General features: G+C 41.3%; 2 protein-coding genes across 2 annotated transcripts in view; both read right to left on the bottom strand.

The window, feature by feature from the left end:
• The window catches only part of DMD (dystrophin), a 2,307,273-nt gene that overhangs the window by 800,662 nt on the left and 1,486,736 nt on the right, over window positions 1-19,875 (bottom strand). The gene's annotated exons all lie outside the window — the stretch shown is intronic.
• Window positions 12,981-14,153, bottom strand: FAM46D (family with sequence similarity 46 member D). Its single transcript, XM_012807579.1, has one exon. It carries the CDS (start codon window positions 14,151-14,153, stop codon window positions 12,981-12,983), a length of 1,173 nt encoding a protein of 390 aa, XP_012663033.1.

The raw sequence follows: 19,875 nt of genomic DNA, 5'->3' as shown, positions 1-19,875 counted from the left end.
GCAAGGCGTGGTGGATCACTCTTATAATCCTAGCACTCTGGGAGGCTGAGCCAGATGGATTGCTTGAGCTCAGGAGTTTGAGACTAGCCTGAGCAAAAGCAAGACCCTGTCTCAACTAAAAATAGAAAAACTGATGTAAGAAGACTGCTTGAGTTGCTATGAGCTATGACACCACAGCATTCTAACCAGGGTGAAGCTTGACATTCTGTCTCCTAAAAAATACACACACGTACACACACGTACACACACACACACACACACACACATATACATATATATATATAGCTGGGTGCTATGGCTTACATCTGTAATTCTAGCACTGTGGGAGGCCGAGGAGAGTGGATCTCTTGAGCTCAGGAGTTTGAGACCAGCCTGAGCAAGAGAGAGACCCAATCGTACTGAAAATATAAAAAAATAAGCTGGAAGTTGTGGTGGGTACCTGCAGTCCCAGCTTCTCAGGTGGCTGAGGCAGGAGGATTGCCTGAACCCAGGAGTTTGAGGTTGCTATGAGCTAAGCTGATGCCAAGGCACTCTAGGTGGGGTAACAAAGTGAGACTTTGTCTCAAAAAGAAAAAAAACATATATATACATATATTTTGAATATATACTGAAGTATTTGGTATCTTCTATAACAGGTATCCTCAAACTATGGCCCGCGGGCCATATGCGGCCTGCCAAGGACACTTATCTAGCCCACCGGGTGTTTTTGTCACCGCTGCCTGTCCTGTTTAGCAGCCGATTTGTCCCAGGGCCTGCAGTCTGGCCCTCTAATAGTCTATGAGACAGTGAACTGGCCCCCTGTTTAAAAAGTTTGAGGACCCCTGCTCTATAACATATGTATCCATATACAATATATGATATATGAAATCATACATGCGGTCTGTATCATTATATATATTTTACATATTTTAGTGTGCAAATGTATGAGTCTATTCCCACTAATATTACAACTCAAAGGAGAGTTGAGAAAAATAAAGGAAAGAAAGATATGAATAAGCAAGCAGCAGATATGTGGCAATTTGGAAGTATTTGGAATACAAATGGTATTTCTAAGTCAAGTACAGCTGACAAAAGAGACGAGAAACATGGCTAATTTTGCCTTATAGAGGATAGGGATATTTATGTAGCACAGATTTGTATTTGTTAATTGGATTCACAACATATTCTTCAATGCCACAGAAATTAATGTAATAAGTGGTCTCAGGATACACAATTGTACATTCAAGTAGAACTATAACTATGGTATTTCTGAGCAGCAAATTTAGTGTATACAATTTGGTTACATCATCATTGGAGAGAATCACAAGAGTTTATGACATATTTTCTCACTAATAAAGTCTTAAGTTTTATTCTGAATTTTGATATATTAAATATTCCTTAAAAATCTTCAGAACATTATAGTTTCATTAAAGATATTTAAATTAAATTTTACTTATCACCACAGTAATTCTTTAATTTCCAAATATGAATGGAAGTTTAAATTGGTAGTGTTAGGTAGACAGGAAGGGATCAGGCTCTCCTAGGGAAAAAGGAAGAGGATGGCGGTGGGTGATGGGGGGCCCAGGTCCCATCTTGGTTGCTGCTCACTTTTGTTCTGTCTGGAGCAATTTCTCACACCTGGGGAGGAGGGAACCTCCCTACCAGTCTACCAATCAGAACTTAGCGCGCCAACTGCAAAAGGATGCAGAAGACCGTCTAGCCCACGGGCCAGGCTGCATCACTGCAAAGGTGACTTAAAAAAACCTTAAAGCTAATTATCATGTCATTAGCTAAATCTGCATGAGGTTCACACCCCCATGGCCTTATAGAGATGCTCATGGGAGGTTTGCATGCACAGGTAGTAAGACTCTGTGGTTCCAAAGTGACCTCTGAACCAGAAGGTGGGCCCAATTCAGATAGTATAAAATAAAACTCCCGGCCATGACCAAAGTCTTTTTGTTGTGATAAGGGCTGTCACTGTGTATGGTGAATATATCTTGCTTTGTAAGCCTATATATTGGTCTTGCTCTGTAAACCTACCTTTCTCTTCCTCAATAAACTTTGTTTCACACTTCCCTTGCTTTGGTGGGGCTGACTGTTCTTCAGCTAAAGGCATGGCAAGAATAGAGGACTCAAACAGCTACCTGAACCCTGACAGTGTAAATTATTGGGATGGCGACTGAACAGTAGAATATTAATAATCTTATATATGTAATAAAGTGCTCTTTTTACTATTAAATGGTTTATATTTATTTGTCTTTTCTTTGCCGTTGGAAAATAAAGTCACAAAGATTATGGCCACAGTTTCTTTGGCTTTTGTTTTTCCCCACAGCACCAGATAGAATGTTCTACCTGTAAATACCAGGTCCACCCCTTCTCCCATAACATAAAAATGTAACGATTGACTTTATGCTGCTGTAACTTCTTGGCAGACATCCTTACCCATAACGATAGTCATGCTTGCTTTTAGAGGTATCATAATTATGTATTTAGAATTGTAAGTGTTCTCTAGTGGTAAGTCACAGATTTAAAGATTCCTTTACTAACTGATGTAGATTAGTAAGCAGAGCACAGCATTTTCTGAAAAAATAGAACTTCACAGCCATAAGGTCAGAAGGACAGACACTTACCAGGCAGACAAGAGACACTATTACAGAGCAGAAGGTCATCAGAAAGTACAAGGACCTGCACTGGGATCTTAGGTCATGTATGTCATGTAATTTTCCCTCACCTGTCAACTCAGGTGCCATCTTGGAGAGAAGCAGGAAGAGAGGAAGGGAATCTGAAAGACAGGTCATATCTAAGAGATGCCAACTCACACAAAGAGATTGGTGAACTCTTTGTTTCTTTTTCTTTTTTTTTTTTTTTTTTTTTGAGACAGAGCCTCAAGCTATCCCCCTGGGTAGAGTGCCGTAGCATCACAGCTCACAGCAACCTCCAACTCCTGGGCTCAAGCGATTCTCCTGCCTCTGCCTCCCAAGTAGCTGGGACCACAGGAGCCCGCCACAACGCCTGGCTATTTTTTGGTTGCAGCCATCATTGTTCTTTGGTGGGCCTGGGCTGGATTTGAACCCGCCACCTTAGGTGTATGTGGCTGGCGCCTTAGCCACTTGAGCCACAGGCGCCGAGCCGAACTCTTTGTTTCAGAGTGAGCTTTTTCCTCTCAATATCCAAACACATAAGGATTGTTTATTGGGGAATAAATGAAGAAGCTATCTTTGTGAAAATCAGTATTTGATGCTAAGACAACATACTCATATAACTCTTCTTGTGTATTTATTTATTTATTTATGTATTTGAGACAGAGCCTCAAGCTGTCACCCTGGGTAGAGTGCCCTGGCATCACAGCTCACAGCAACCTCCAACTCCTGGGCTCAAGTGATTCTCCTGCCTCCACCTCCCTAGTAGCTGGAACAACAGGTGCCTGCCACAATGCCTGGCTATTTTTTGGCTGCAGCTATCATTGTTGTTTGGTGGGCCCAGGCTGGATTCGAACCCGCCAGCTCTGATATATGTGTCTGGTGCCTTAGCCACTTGAGCCACAGGTGCTGAGCCTTCTTGTGTATTTATTATATTGACAACTATTTGCCTACTTAAGAATCCATGACAGTGTTTCTGAAAATGTGATTCTGCACACCAGTGAAATCAGTGTCACCTTAAAGGTTGAGAAGCATGGCTCTAGCATATAGTAGAACTAGGAATGAATAAATTAACCTTAGAATTTTAATTCATTTCCATACTCATAGATATAACATTTATCTTTCAGTGTTGCAGCTTTATGAATGGACAGCTCCATGGATACAGCTTTATGAAACAGACAATTGAGAAAGTTGGCTGAATCGTTTAAAAAAAATTATGATTAGAAAAATCATACTATTTGAATATTGTAAATTGCAAGTGCACAGCATTTCTAAATGTATCAGAAATCCCAGCCTGTTATTTTCTACCAACACCCACTGCCACCAAGGGTGGTAACTTAAAAATTTAAAACCTCCCTTATTTAACTTCCATTGTTTTGTGTCTGCCAATCAAAGCTATTCCTTGGGCAACATAGTTGGTAAACCAGGTGGTGCATTCATCCGCTTAAACAAAAGTTGTTTGAAAACTATTGGAAGTATTCCCATCTTTTCCTCCACACACACTCAGAAAGGGATGGCATTCATGTGCAGGACAAAGCTTTCTTTAGAGTACATTAAAAATAATGATAACATGACTTCAATGTTCTCCCATAACTTCCTGCAAAGTCTCATTATCTTAACGTGTTTTTAATGGAGTGGAGCAGGGTAAGACTGCTAAGTAAAATATTAAAATTTTAGTATGCAGTAAAAGCATGATTTTAAGAAAGTATAAAAAGATTGAGGGTGACAAAATTACTTTATAAGGTATATTTGGAGCAAAAGAATGAACTAGGACAGGATTAATTGTGTGGCTAGAGAACATACTGTGTTTCTCCAAAAATAAGATGTACCCAAAAATAAGCCCTAGAAGGATTTCTATGCATTTGTTAAATATATAAGCCCCACTCCGATAATAAGACCTAGTGATGGGCATGGCTGTGCAGCGTACCTGCATAGCCACGCCCTATATTTCTGCACAGAGCAGTAAGGAAGATTGGAATACCTTTTATCTGCCACAGCTCCTTTCTTGGAACCATTCACACTTGCACCATGCACCATGCATGTGTGGTAACCTCAGTCAGTCGCCGGCATCCTATTGCGCACATGCAAACAGCTAGGGGAAAGGAATTCACGCATCACTAGTGCCAGCCCCACCAACAAGGTCGGCTCCCCCTGTCAGGTTCCAGAAGAAGATGACTTAACTGTATTGGAATAAATGTAGATTGCTGTATTATACTTAATAAAAATAAGACATCCCCTGAAAATAAGCCCTAGTGTGTCTTCTTGAGAAAAAATAAATATCAGACAGTGTCTTCTTTTTAGGGAAACTTGGTAGTATAATATTGATTTGAGTGGAAACTAAAAAGGGAAACTTTTTAATTCCTACTGGTTTTGTTTCTTGTATATCAAGAAGAATGACATTCTTACCCCAAAGAATAAAGCAAATAGCAATGAGAAAATACCAGTACACTAGACAGATAAAGAAATTAGAAACCCCCCAGCTGCTCAGAATTCACCTGGCAGGGGGAGCCCACCTTGTTGGTGGGTCTGGCGCTAGTGATACAGGAACTCCTTTCCCCTTGATATAGATAAACACATTAGGACACTAATAAAACAGATAAGTCAAATGACAAACCACTATGGATGCTCCTGAAAATTGGTAAGATGTAGTTTAGATTTTCATAAAAAAAATTGTGAGAATAAAATTGAAAGCTTCCAAATAGTTATTTCAGATAGCCAAAAAAAAAAAAAAAAAAAAAGCAAAGCAGGGAGAAGCCACAGGCCTTCTTCAGTTAAAAAAAAAGAATTTTGAAAGAAGGCGAGTCAGTTGACACAGGTGCCTTAAAGGGACATACCCTGTTCTAGCCATTTATATTGTTAGATAAATAAGAAAATGAAAGGACCCCATTCCAAATCTTAAAAACCCATATTTATTCTATAATTTGTCATCATGTTGAGCTTCTATCCAGGATTGTGTGCTAAGAAGGGCAAATAACCTTTCCTATACAATTCAAAGGTTAGTTTTGACAGTTTTAGGTTATAACCTTAAGTCTAGAACACAGTTTTCATAGGAAACATTTATTCAATCCTTTACTATAGAAAACCATGTTTTTACTCCAAGTAGTAAACTGTATTTGTCTCAGTAATAAAGAGACCAACAACTGAACGCAGCAAATTGGGAAATAATGCAGCAAGCAGTGCATAGTAAAGTAAATAAAAATTATTCTGAAGAAAATGAAAAAAAAACCCATACTCATTCAAAAGAAGAATGCAAATTAAAGTGGCAAGGAGATTTGTTTTTCTTGCTTAAAAGATCGAAAAGATTTATGACACATTGATTAGCCAAGTTGTGGGGGAACAAAATCTTCATACTACTGATGAGGATGCTCTGTGAAGAGCAATTAGGCCACATTTACCAAAATGACAAATGCCACCTTTTCACAGCCATTCTAATTCTATGAACTTACCCTATATTTACAGTGAGTGAAATGACATGCAGAAAGTTACATTCTATTACCTCGCAGGAACAGCAAAAATTGAAAACAAACTGGGTGGTGCCTGTGGCTCAGTGAGTAGGGCGCTGGCCCCATATACGGAGGGTGGCAGGTTCAAACTCGGCCCAGGCCAAACTGCAACAAAAAATAGCCAGGCATTGTGGCAGATGCCTGTAGTCCCGGCTACTCAGGAGTCTGAGGCAAGAGAATCGCCTAAGCCCAAGAGCTGGAGGTTGCTATGAGCTGTGATACTACAGCACTCTACGGAGGGTGACAAAATGAGACTCTGTTTCTAAAAAAAAAAAAAAAAAAAAAAAAATTGAAAACAAACTAAATGCTCATTAATTAAATTGGTCATTAAATAAGTTATAGTACATTCTTAGAACAGTAGGCAACGGTAAAATTTTAAAAAAGAGAGAAAAAGAGAGAAAGCTCTTTAAGTATAATATAGAAAATAATTGTCAGTATATGTCATTAATTGAAAGTCAGAACAGTTCAGAAAAAGAGTTTACAGTATTCTAATAGTTGTTCTTTTTAAGAGGACAAGAGATCAAAAAAAAAAACATATCCTATCCTTGGAAGGCTACCTAGAAAACTAAAAACCTTAGCAGAATACGGAGAAAGAAACTATATGGCTGAAAGACAAAGAGGCACAGGAGGGGTTATGCCTTTTGGTGCTTTTAAATTTTGTACACTACGAAAGTATTATCTATCAAATAAATTTTATTTATTTATTTTTTTGAGACAGAGTCTTGCTTTGTAGCCTTCGGTAGAGTGCTTTGGCGTCATAGCTCACAGCAACCTCAAACTCTAGGGCTCAAGTGATGTTCTTGCCTCAGCTTTCTGAGTAGCTGGGACTACAGACGCACGGCAGAATGCCCAGCCGTTTTTAGAGAGAGCATCTTGCTCTTGCTTAGGCTGATTTAGAATCCATGAGCTCAGGCAATCCACCTGCCTCAGTCTCCCAGAGTGCTTGGATTCCAGGGTGAGCTACCGCGCCTAGCTATCAAATAAATTTTAAAAACAATTTATACATTTCAAAATAATTTTTAAAAAATGATTTATACATTTAAACTTTGTTATACAAGGATGAATTTACTCCCAAATTTATAATAACAAGCCCAATACTGCCTCACTGATAGCATACTAATTAATTCATTTTGTATAAGACTGTAGATGTCAAAATTAGAAATTAAAATGAGGGTGGTGCCTATGGCTCAAAGGAGTAGGGCACTGGGCCCATATACCAGAGGTGGCGAGTTCAAACTCGGCCCTGGCCAGAAACTGCAATAAATAAATAAATAAATAAAATGAAATAAAATATGAAAACAGCTCCACAAACCAATACTTAACCTACACTATATATGAAATACTGTGATAATCTGTATTATATTCTACTGTACCCTACACTATCTTATTCTATTAGATTTTACTCATTCAGATGATTTCATAACCCATCAATGGGTCACCAGCAACAATTCGTAGAATAGTTTTTTAAATTTTCAGCTCTTCTGGGCAGCACCTGTGGCTCAGTGGGTAGGGCGCTGGCCCCATATACCAAGAGTGGTGGGTTCAAACCCAGCCCCGGCCAAACTGCAACAAAAAAATAGCTGCCTGTTGTGGCGAGCACCTGTAGTCCCAGCTGCTCTGGAGGCTGAGGCAAGAAAATCGCCTAAGCCTAGGAGTTGGAGGTTGCTGTGAGCGGCACGGCACTCTACCGTGCTGTGACGGCACGGCACTCTACTGAGAGTGATAAAGTGAGACTCTGCCTTTTTAAAAAAAATTTTTTTCTCCTTTTCTTCACCCTTCTACTAAAGTCCTAATCCAGGACAACCTTGCTCCTCAGTAACCACCCAACTACCACCCCTGTTTTTGGTTCTTTGCTCCTGAGATCTGGAAGTTTGTTAGCTACTTCTCCTTAGTGGTATCCACTTTTCTCAAAGACACTGTATAATCTCTTTCAAGTGGCATCCAAGCCTCCTTGTAATGGGCTACCGTTTAACACTACTGGATTTGTTATTTTCCCCACACTTCACGCTACGAATCACCTTCATATCTGTGTTTTTGTTGCCTCTGCCTTTTGGAACCCTTTTCCCTGCCGCCTCCCCCACCCCCCCACACACATTTCACTCTATCAATTCCTACACATCTTTTAAAAGATCCAGCTCAAGCTCACATCCTTCAGGAGACAGTCCCCGGATCAAAGTTTCTAAACTTGCGACAAGGGACAGGGGAGAAATTCTACTCATTAGCAAGGAAATCCTCAGCACTTAAAACCCATGAACTGATCAGTAGCCAGTCCAGTCTTTACAAAGAACTGGCATATATTCTTCTGCTGGTCACCCTGTAGCTGAGTAACTTCTCCATATTCTAGATGCACAATTAACAGTACCACTGCAGGCACATTTCTTAAACGCTTTCACTCATTTCTTTTTACCGTTAATCATCGGTGATCCCTTGAACAGTACTAAGGGTCTTCCTGCCGTTTCTCGGGATTCTTACATGGCTATAATCCTCAGTGCCACCAGGTCGTCACCCTTACTTGCATCAACAAAAGGGTCGAAAGAGGGAAGGTTCTGGATAGCAGACTTGGGATATGATTACTTTTCCTCAGGGGGAACCGCCCACGGAAGGCGCAGGCGCGACAAAGCGCCCGTGGAAAGAGCTACGGGAAGCGAGGGGGCTCAAGGCGCTGGCTGCCGCGTCCTCGGCCTGGTTTGTGACTTTTTAATGATGGTCGTTCTTACAAGGGTAAGATAAGATAGTTTTAATTTTCATTTCCCTGATAATTATTAAAGTTGAACATTTTTCATTTGTTTTGTTGGCCATTTGTCTTTTGGGAAGTCTGTTCGTGTCTTTTTCCCACTTTTTGATTTTTTTTTTTTTCTTATTGATTTGTGTGAGTGCTTTGTAGATTCTGGTTATTAGCCTTTTGTTATATGGATAGTTTGCAAGTATTTTCTTCTACACTGTAGGTTGTCTATAATTATCTGTCGATAATTTCCTTGGCTATGCAGAAACTTGTTAGTTTAATTAAGTCCCATTTGTTTATTTTTCTTGTTGCTATATTTATTCTGGTGGTATTGCTCATACTTTTTTTTTTTTTTTTTTTGCAGTTTTTGGCTGGAGCTGCCACCTCCAGTATATGGGGCCGGTGCCCTACTCCTTGAACCACAGGCACCACCCACTCATACATTCTTTACCTAGGTCAATGTCTAAAAGAGTTTTTCCTATATTTTTCTCAACTTTTATGTTTTCAGGTTTTATATAAAGTCTTTATTCCATCTTGGGTTAATTTTTGTATATGGTAAAAGATAGGGCTACCAAGTCACAAGCTGGGTGGAATGGGATCACCAGACAGAGTAATGAATTGACCAGAGCACCTATGCAAGATGGAACAGGCCTCTTGGGGTGTGGTACAGGGTGGCTGCAGGGTGGGGTGAACTGGTTGAGCGCGGTGTGTATGGTGTATGGCACCCAGACATCTGTGCAGGCTGGAGTGGGTTCGTGGCATGCAGTCTGCTCAGATTCAAAGGCTGTGGCTCTGCTGGCTTTTTTCCCCTTAGGACCTTCTAGACAGTTGTGGTGACAACAGTCTATGTGTCCTGGAAGTGGGCAGTAGACACCAAGGGCTAAAGGTGCAAGCTCCACCCGGCTCTTGTGGGAAATGTAGTTGATTAGAATTGGCCAGGCCACAAGTGTGGACAACAGTCCCATGGTATCCTGCTCTACCTAAGGCCACAGCAGAGGTGGCAGTGGTGGGGCACATGGCACTTGCTCACAGGGCACACAAGTGCTGCTCCCAGCCCACCTGACAAGGGCAAGCACAGGGCAACAGTGACAAATCTGACCCCTGGACAAATGCAGCCTTCCCAGGATGGGATGTTACAATGGCACCAGCTGCAGTGCTCAGAGCTCCCAAGCCAGCTATCCCTCCTCTCTGGAGAAACACAGCTGCACAACCTACAGTCAGGTCTGTGTGTTAGTCTATAGGCCTGCAGCAGTGGTGGGGCCCTCCCATTCCACCTGCTGGAGTGTGCTTACATATGGGCTTCTTCACTAATTACCTTTAGTCCTGCAAAGGTGCTCATCTCACCTCTTATCTTCTTCTCTTCACTCCCGTTTCCTCTCTGGAATCCTAATGGTCTCATTTAGACTATTGAGCCAAAGGTGGTTATGTAGTTGCTACTTTTAATACTCTCCACAGGAGCAGTGCTATGCAGGCTGCTTCTAGTTGGCCATGTAGAACCCCTTGTTTCAAAACATTTATCCATTTTTTTTTTTTTGCAGTGTTTGGCCAGGGCTGGGTTTGAACCCACCACCTCTGGTATATAGGGCTAGCACTCTACTCCTTTAAGCCACAGGTGCTGCCCCAAAACATTTATGTTTTTATCTCTGCCTGACTCCTCCAAAATTCAGAAACTCTTATGGATGATGCTTGCTTTTATGGCAATATAATTATTTGCACAGGTTCAGTAAATATATGTCATCCTTGTAACAGGACATAATTGAAAAAGGGAATTAAATAACCAAGGCTTTGACCAGAATGCCATATTTGAGAATTATGTGCATAGAATCAGATGTGATCAGACAGTTTTAAACAACAATGGTTGACTTTATGGAGCTAATGCTTCCAAAGCCTCTTGTGGGCTCGGCGCCTGTGGCTCAAGTGGCTAAGGCGCCAGCCACGTACACCTAAGGTGGAGGGTTTGAATCCAGCCCGGGCCCACCAAACAACAATGATGGCTGCAACCAAAAAAAATAGCCAGATGTTGTGGCAGGTGCCTGTGGTCCCAGCTACTTGGGAGGCAGAGGCAGGAGACTCGCTTGAGCCCAGGAGTTGGAGGTTGCTGTGAGCTGTGATGCCACAGCACTCTACCCAGGAGGAGAGCTTGAGGCTCTGTCTCAAAAAAAAAAAAAAAAAAAAAGCCTCTTGTGAAAATTGTCCTGGTACCTGACTTACAGAATTCCCAGAGGTGCAGTTGAGTAAGGAATGTCTTTTCCTGGAAGCCTAAGGAAATGTAAGGTATTTGGGGGAACTGGGAAATAGAATTCAAGCCCAGAACTTACCATAAGATTTTACCGGAACTACCTATAGATTCAACTGAATTATTCTAAGCTCAACAGACTTTTAAAAGTCCTATCTAAGATTCCATTTTATTAAAACACTTTATTGAGGTATAACTGACAAAAAGCTATACATATTTATGCATATAACTTGATGGGTTTAGAGATAAAGTGTACCCATGTAAAACCAGCAACATAATTTATGCCATTATCTGCAAATTTTCCCCCCACTCCCACAAATTATTATTATTTTGTAATAAGAACACCACTGAACTTATAATCTCTTTTGGCAAACTTCTAAGTATACAGTATACTACTGCGAACCACAAGCACTATGCTTCATAGTACATCTCCAGGATTTATCTAGAGAATCCTTACAAAAACTTTCAGCCACACAAATTTTATTCTTTAATTTTTATTTTGTAAATTTAGTATTCAAAACTTCTTCATTTGTCCGGAAGAAGGGAATGAGTGTAGTAACGACTCAAGGTTCTGCAAAACATATATCTAATTCTTCAGAAATATCCTAGTAGCTAGTGGTGCTGTGGTATAAAACATCTCAGAAACACTGGATACTTGAAAAGTCCATATTTGGTGTACTTCTTGCATCTGATATTGTAATCCAGAGAAGATAGCTTAAAAACAGTCTGTAAATCAAAAATTTTCAGAGTGTGACTGTCGACTCACGCTGTGATGGAAAAATACGTGGTGGTAAATAAAAACTGAGATGAAAACACATAAAAAGTCTGAAGCAAGGAGAAATACTCAAGTTTTCCAAGAGCCTTGGCTACATTAATTCGGGACAACGCCCCTTTTGTCATCCTGGATAATATTAGTCACAGATTATTTTCATTATGAGAAGAAAAGACAGTTCTAATCTTGCTAGTCGATTTGTGAGTAGCCTATTAGATGCAGTGAGTAAATACTCGGATATATGGCAAACATATGTAATTGTTGAATCAGATAGTGCTCTGCACAATTTCATGTGAGGAAGCACTTGAGTAGCATGTTAGCAAACGATCTTTGAATATTTCCAGACATATTAAGGTGGCAGTCAAATAGTCCATAAAACAGTCAATGGGTGAAAACCTCTGTCTGTTTTTTCATGTTTACCATTTAAAGTCTCTTTGTGATGGAAGACAGTAGAAAACTTTCACATTCAGAGCTAGCTATGTCCATTCTTTTCAATTTATTGCTGGGAGATGAAAGAAATCTGTGCAACTGGTCAGAGTATTGGTTGCACGGTGGGATGGTATTATTTAGTCCTTCAACTATAGTAGGATTTTGTATCCAATCAAATTTAATTGGAAAACAAAATAAATTCTTGCAAAGTCCAGTTTAATGTCTTTTGGATCTGTTTTTCAAATTAGGCATTTCTGTTAAGTACTGAAAATAAAGTACTGAAAATGAAGTCAATGTCACAGAGGAAATGAATTTCAGCATTTGGTCTTTGCTGCACCTCTGGATTTTAACAAATGAGTCTGTCCTTTTATATTTTAGTCAAAGAAGTAGATGTCTATAAGGCATTTGTCAGAGCAATTTCAAAAGTCATAAGTAGTCAGCAAGATTTGAAAGTCATTTCAAGTAGTCCACAGCACTTAAAAGTTATTACACCACTAGTCAACAACATGTAAAAAATAATACGAAGTAGTTGGTTTATAGATATTGTATTTACTACGATAGATGATAGTTTAAGATGGTTACTGATGAAAAATAGTTGATAACTACATAAAAAATATAAATGAATCTTGAATTTTATGAAATTTTGAAACCTGCTTTTAAGAGACGTTTAATTAAAGCAAGGTTTCTGCTGCATATTTTTTTAAATCATACTATTTGGCCCCTGATACTGCTGTTGTTGGTATGGCTGGAAAAAAATGGGTGGTGGCCCAGATGTTACAAAATAAGTAGGATATGCTCCTTCAGCAGCAAAGTATGGGGCAGGCTGGTAAAAGCAAGTTACGTTGTTTGTATTGGGTAAAATATTCTGCTCTCCAAGCACTTTTAAAGCCATAATGGTGATCATATTGAGAGTTTGTCTTCTTTCATGACCCATGAGGCAAACAGTGCTCTCATTTACAACACTGCGCAACGTCATAAGATAGTCATACTTGCTCTTTTCTTCACCTATAAAATGGTTGCGGAGGTAAGACTCAATTTTCTTTTGCTGTTCAGCAACATCAGGAAAATCAATAAAGAATCTAGAGCACATGTAACGCTCAAGGGTTTTGATTTCTGCCTCACAAGCTGGCTTGAAATCACGAACCAGCAAGTTACTATACTTCAAAAGGCCACCACCTCTAATCTCTTCGGGTTTTCTGGTAGCTATAAGCTTATTCTGCAAATGTGTCATTGCTTCTTTAAAATCTCCATACATGCTTTCAGCTACTACTTCAGGACAGCATTCTTTGGTTAGCTTAACTTTTTTGTCACCGTAGAACTCTAACATGGTATCCAAAATAATCTGAAAGGAATCTACGCTAAATTCAAATTGCCGTCTCAGTGAATTCACAAATTTTAGCTCTACATTCTTCCCAGTATTATTTGAAAGGGAGATGAGACTCCAACGATCATGCTTATTGCAAACTTTGACCATCTTTTGCACATATGCCTCTTTCATGGTCTTTAGAGTAATCTTATCCTTTTTTACACCTTTTGGCAAAAAATCAAGTAAACAACCAAGAACTGCATCCTTTACCACCTGAAAATCATGATCAGTTGGAAGCTGAACACGAAAAATAATGTCTAGATCCTTATAACTGATTCCATTACCGCTTGAAAGTACGTAACTTGCCGTGGAACCATTCAATCGGCTATCTCTAACAAGAATGCCTTGCTCTATGAGCTGATCTTTCACAACATAAATAATATCTTTTGGTTTTACCTCCAGTGTCGGGAAATGCCCCCGTCCGTGAATCGGAATCACTTCATCTAACACTTGATCCAGGGTGACAATCTGTTCCCAAGTGAGGTCGCTGAATCTGATTTCAGACATCGTGAATTCAGTAGATCAACTCGAAAGGATTACTTTCGAGGATCTAACACAGTCAAGTTAATAGAATTCAGTGGCTCCTTCAGGGAAGGTAAGGACTTTCATCTTATGGAATCAAGTCCCGAACCAACCAGGAAAGCCTTCTGATAAAAGTCTTTTGTCCTTACTCTTTCTTCCCTTACGAGTTTTCACCCAACAGTTCGTTTTCCCTTAGTCTGTTAAGACTTTGGCTCTGAGAAAAGGGGTGAAAGGCCGGGACAGCGGGAAGCGGGAAGCGGGAAGCGGCGGGGCAGAAGGCTGACTAGCGTTCGGACGGGCGACGAAAGAAAGAGTAGAAGGTTAAGCGTGTGACGAAAACCCGTTGGCGACAAGAAGGACGTGAGGTGAGGGGTGAAGTACGTGAGGGGGGCACGTAGCGTAACCTTTGCCCTGGTGTTCTCTAATGCCCCCGAGCGTCTGGGAGCCACCCTGAGTACGGCACCTCGCTGCTGCCATTTTGGCGTTCTCCGCCACAACGAAAAATTTAAAAAGGAATATATGGTCAATTACCGTTTTTCCGCACCTAGGTAAATGAGGCTAGCCTTATTTTATAAACAAAAAAATCTCATTCTGTCTTTGATCAAAAGGAGCATGAGAGTAGAGATAAATTTTATGTTTCAAAAAAAACCACTATTGTGCACCCTTGCGAGTTGTCAGATTGTAGTCCTGTTCGCTGTCTTTGATATATTTTGCATTTCTTTGTAAATTATTGATGCATGATGTTACCCACATTGTATTGGATCCCGCTGTCTTATACATTGTGCCAGTCCTTACCACTTTTCAACCCTCGAATATCTGACTACAATTCTCTAAAGTAACTTTTCTACTTTTTCTTCTATCCTCCTCACTTGGCACCACTGAGAACAAAAAACTGCCTGCCTTGGCGCAGCACCCGTAGCGCTGTGGTTACGGCACCAGCCACAGACACGGAGGCTGGAGGGTTGGAGTCCTGCCCAGGCCAGCTAAACAACAATGACAACTCCAACAAAAAAATAGCTAGGCATTGTGGTGGGCGCCTATAGTCCCAGCTACTTGGGAGGCAGAGACGAGAGAATCTCTTAAGCCTACTTAAGTCTGAGGTTGCTGTGAGCTGTGATGCCCCAGCACTCTACTGAGTGCAACATAGTGAGATTGTCTCAAAAAAATTAAAGAAAGGGCAGTGCCTGTGGCTCAAAGGAGTAGGGTACCAGCCCCATATATTGGAGGTGGTGGGTTCAAACCCAGCCCTGGCCAAAAACTGAAAAAAAAAAAAAAAAAAAAAAGACTGCCCAGATATTATTGACATTTTGGTTGTCTTACAGCTAACTTCCCTTTCCTCCTAGGTATCTAAAGAAGCCCTGTAAGCTGAAGCTGGATAATTGATATGAACTGGAAAGGAATTATCACCTTGCCAAATTATATGTGGACAACACTCTTGTGCCTGTATCTGCTACCGTGGGGGCCACTATGAAGTTCACTGAATTCTCACATCTTCCATGGTTTGCCCCAGGAAATAACCATGACTGTAGATGAGCTTATGCCTTTGCCATCACTGAAAGCATTTAAACTGAAAACCAGGAAAGCCATTAGATTGCCTCTGTTATCCTTACTCTCCCTTCTATGAATGCATCCAGCCTAACCTGTAGAAATCTTGACTGGCTGACTGCTGTACTCAAACATTGAGTTTATAACTTGCTTCAGCCATTAATCTTTATCTGTCTTCTTACTTTTTAGAAATCCCCCTAATTAAATGCCTGATTGTTCATAATATCCAGCAAATATCTTCTATTACCAAGTCTCAGAGCTGGTTCAACTAGTCCAAAAACAGAAAGCTGCTGAAATGAGCTACCTAAACTAGCTTTCCTTAGTTGTTCATTGGGAACACTGGTTTTTTGCAAACAGAAGTGGGAACTCACAGAGACAGCCTTAACATTGTCCTCAGCTTAACTAAACTTGAGACAGGTTTATTCCTGACTTTAGGCCTGATCTACCTTTTCTTAGAGCATTTACTTTAGAAACCTATGGTAAATCCGTTATCTCTTTGAGATCTAAATCTTCTCTCAGCCTCTTGCCAGTTTTATACCCTAGGAATGTCTTTCTCAAAGACCTGGGGAGCCATCCCTTTGAGATATAATCATTAAGGAAGATAGTGCCCCTATCTGCCAGTGTCTGTGGGAAGATAGGACTCTAACTTCCATAAGCATCAATTAGCAAACAGTAATTGGACAAATGATATTGACCAATCTTATACAGGACAGGTGGCCCCCAGCCAGCTCAGCCAGGCTGAGCTGGAGGACCTGCTGCCTCAGCCCTGGTGGTGTTGGTATGGTGGCAGCTGGCCGAGAAATTAGCAGGCTGGAGGGTAAGGGGAGGGCATGGCGGGCACCACAGGAGGCTCCAGTAGCCTGAGGGGCCAGACAACTGCTGGGGAGACACCAGCACCTTAGGTCTCCCTCCCCTTGCACTTGCTGCTGAACAGGGAACCCCCTCCCCCCATTTACTAGGACTGGCCAATTTCATGTATGTTTCCTAGGCCTGGGAATGAAAGGGTTTGTAGCCATTCATCTGCTACTGAGTTCCAGATAACTACAGAGGACCCCATGTGACTATATATACCCCTGGACAAAGAGCCCAGAGCTATAGAGAGAGGGAGCAAGAGAACTTTTTCCCCCACCTGGGTTCTCTCTGCCAGGAGCTTTGGTATTTTTGTATTTTTTTTTTCTATTCTGTAAATAAATCCTGTCTTACTACTAGTCTATGGTCCATGGATTCATTCTTTGAATCACCGAGACCAAGAACCTACTGAAGATGAAGCTCTATTATATTTGGTGGCCCGTATAGGGATAGAAGACTATCTGTGGCCAGCAATGGGACCACTTACCTCTATCTTGCTTTTCTCTATAGATATAATAATGGAGGCCAATAATATTGATGCCCGTCGGCTGGTAAATGTGCATAGTGTGGCTGCTGACCTCCAGGTCATACCATGTTTCCCCCAAAATAAGACCCGCCCCCCAAAATAAGCCCTAGCACGATTTCTATGCATTTGTTAAATGTAGGCCCTACCCCAATAATAAGACCTAGTGATGGTCTTCGGTGCAGAGCAGTAAGGAAGACTGGAATACCTTTTATAAGACATCCCCTGAAAATAAGTCCTAGTGTGTCTTCTTGAGAAAAAATAAATATAAGATAGTGTCTTAGTTTCGGGGAAACACGGTAGGCAAGAGGCTGGTGGGGAATGAACTTTCTAATTCCCCTTGGCTCCAAGGAGTCGAAGGGAATGTTAGAAGACTTCTGAAACTGTTCTGTATTGACTCCTTTTCTCTGGCTGAGAGCCAAGCTAAGAAGTAGTACCCAGAGGCCCTGAGGTCCCCAGCAATGGTTCTGACCCCAGGACACAGGAGGGCCTTCTGTAAAACATGCTCTCCCAGCTTTTCCTATCTTCTCTTCTCTTCCATGGTCCCAAATGCTTCCTATTTATCTCTATCGACCTCTTCTAGCTTCTCTCTCCCTCCTTGTAGTTTACATGCTTTCTTTTAATGTTGGTAAAAGCTTGCTTTATGTATTTAGTTAGGTTTGTTACTGGCGAATTGTGGTATTTTTCAGATGTTTTAAGTGTGCTTCAAATATTGTAGGTGTGTCGTAAGGTCCTTTTAAGCTTTTCATTGCAAAATTGAATTCAGTTGGCATTTTTTTGTTTGTTTGTTTTGTTTTTTGCAGTTTTTGGCTGGGGCTGGGTTTGAACCCACCACCTCTGGTATATGGCACTGGCACCCTACTCCTTTGAGCCACAGGCACCACCCTCAATTGGCATTTTTAATGTATCTGAGAAAAAAGCTGAACCTTGTTAACTAGAAGTCAGCTCCAAACAAAGGGCAAGATGACTCCCTTATACAGTTTCTCTGGGCAACCAGAGGCCTGTGAAGGGAAGCCCAGGGCAACTCCCCAAGGCAAGAATGGCCCTACACCCTCAGCTACAGTTCAGTCTCTTGAAAATGAAGAAAAGCAATGAGGATAACCCTGGGTATTTGATTTCTTCTGGTTTATTGGTGTAAATGGGAAAGTTTAAAATAATTCTAGGTTTCTTTAAGACTTCAGCTAATTGTAATTAATTATAATGCAAAAGTTTCAAAGTGTCTCTCAACTCTGATTTGTCACTGACTTTAATTATTGTTCCCTTGCTAACCTTTGGGAATGAAAGGGAGATTGGAAAACCTAGCAGTTAAGACCTGCTCATGACAGAAAGCCTATTTTCCTTTGTTACTGGAAATTTAGAAGAAGCTTGTAAAGATTATATAGAATTAAATGTGCAAGCACCGCACAGACATTTTCTCTAGGGTGGGGCTCATCCCCACTTTGACTGACACTTTGGGACAGGTGCAGAAAGGGGCAGGACTTGCTTGCATGAGGTGGGACCAGGCTCCCTGATACCTGATTTCTCTGGCTGTGCTGCCAGAAAGTAATAAGCACAGGAGACCCAGCGGGTACTTAGCGCTACCCTGGTAAGAGTGGCTAAATCCAGACAAGTGCAGGGGCTGAGGGAGGCCACTCTCCTCAGGGCTTCTTCCCTAAGCATTAGAAGGATGCTTCCTTTTGTTTGGCTGGAAGGCTTCTTGAGTTGGTCAGGGGATGCTTTGACAACCCAGGAATACAGGGTGGGATTAAGACGCTGGACATTTGTTCTTTTCCACAGATGGGTAACAGTTTCTCTCTAAGACAGAGGTTCTCAACCTGTGGCTTGTGACCCACAGGAACTGTATTAAAGGGTTGCAGCACCAGGAAGGTTGAGAACCACTGCTTTAAGAGAACACCCAGGTAATATTCTCTTGCCAAGAGAACTATCATCAGGTGGGACCAGGCTCCTGGATACCTGATTTGTCGGCCTATACTGCTGGAACACCCCGGTGGGCTATGCTGGGACATGTTTGATCCCCAGACACTAAAAAAAGAATGTATGGTTTTCTTCTGCACCCAGGCCTGACCTCAGTATCAACTCTCCACTGGTGAACAATGGCCCCAGAGGGTACTCTAAATTATGATACCATTGTTCAATTAGATATTTTTTGTAAAGAAGAAGGAAAGTGGTCTGAAGTGCCCTATGTGCAAGCTTTCCTTTACCGCAGGGACAACCCCCAACTGTGTAAGACATGTCAGATAGATTCAGTTCCCCTGGCTGTAGTAACTTCCCCAAATGACCAGGAATCCCTGAGAGACATGCTGTGACCACCTAGTTCAAACCAGCCATCTGCTTCTCCAGCACCTTCCTCTGTGCATTTAGAAAACCCCCAGAAGGCATTTATACCCAGAGTTTTTTCTGGTCTGACTGGGACCCCCAGAAGGCAACCATATCCTTCTTTGTGTGCCTTGGTTGAGACTGTGGGTGGTGAAAGGGGAAGTGTGTGAGTATACACTCTGTTTTCTCTGGCAGATTTAAAGCAAATAAAGGTTGATTTAGGAAAATTTTCTGATGACTCCAATAGGTTCACAGATGTTTTCTAAGGGTTAGGACAAAGCTTTGACCTCTTTTGGCAAGATATAATGCTACTACTAGATCAAACTTTAACTTTTTTTTTTTTTTTTTGAGACAGAGCCTCAAGTTGTTGCCCTGGGTAGAGTGCCATCACATCACAGCTCACAGCAACCTCCAACTCCTGGGCTCAAGCGAGGCTCCTGCCTCCACCTCCTAAGTAGCTGGGATTACAGGTAC

Source organism: Otolemur garnettii, unplaced genomic scaffold, assembly GCF_000181295.1.
Source record: "Otolemur garnettii isolate 467f Iridium unplaced genomic scaffold, OtoGar3 scaffold00072, whole genome shotgun sequence".
Taxonomy (NCBI): Eukaryota; Metazoa; Chordata; class Mammalia; order Primates; family Galagidae; genus Otolemur; species Otolemur garnettii.
Note: the sequence above shows the minus strand (reverse complement) of the source record. Positions and strands in the feature narration are given on the sequence as shown.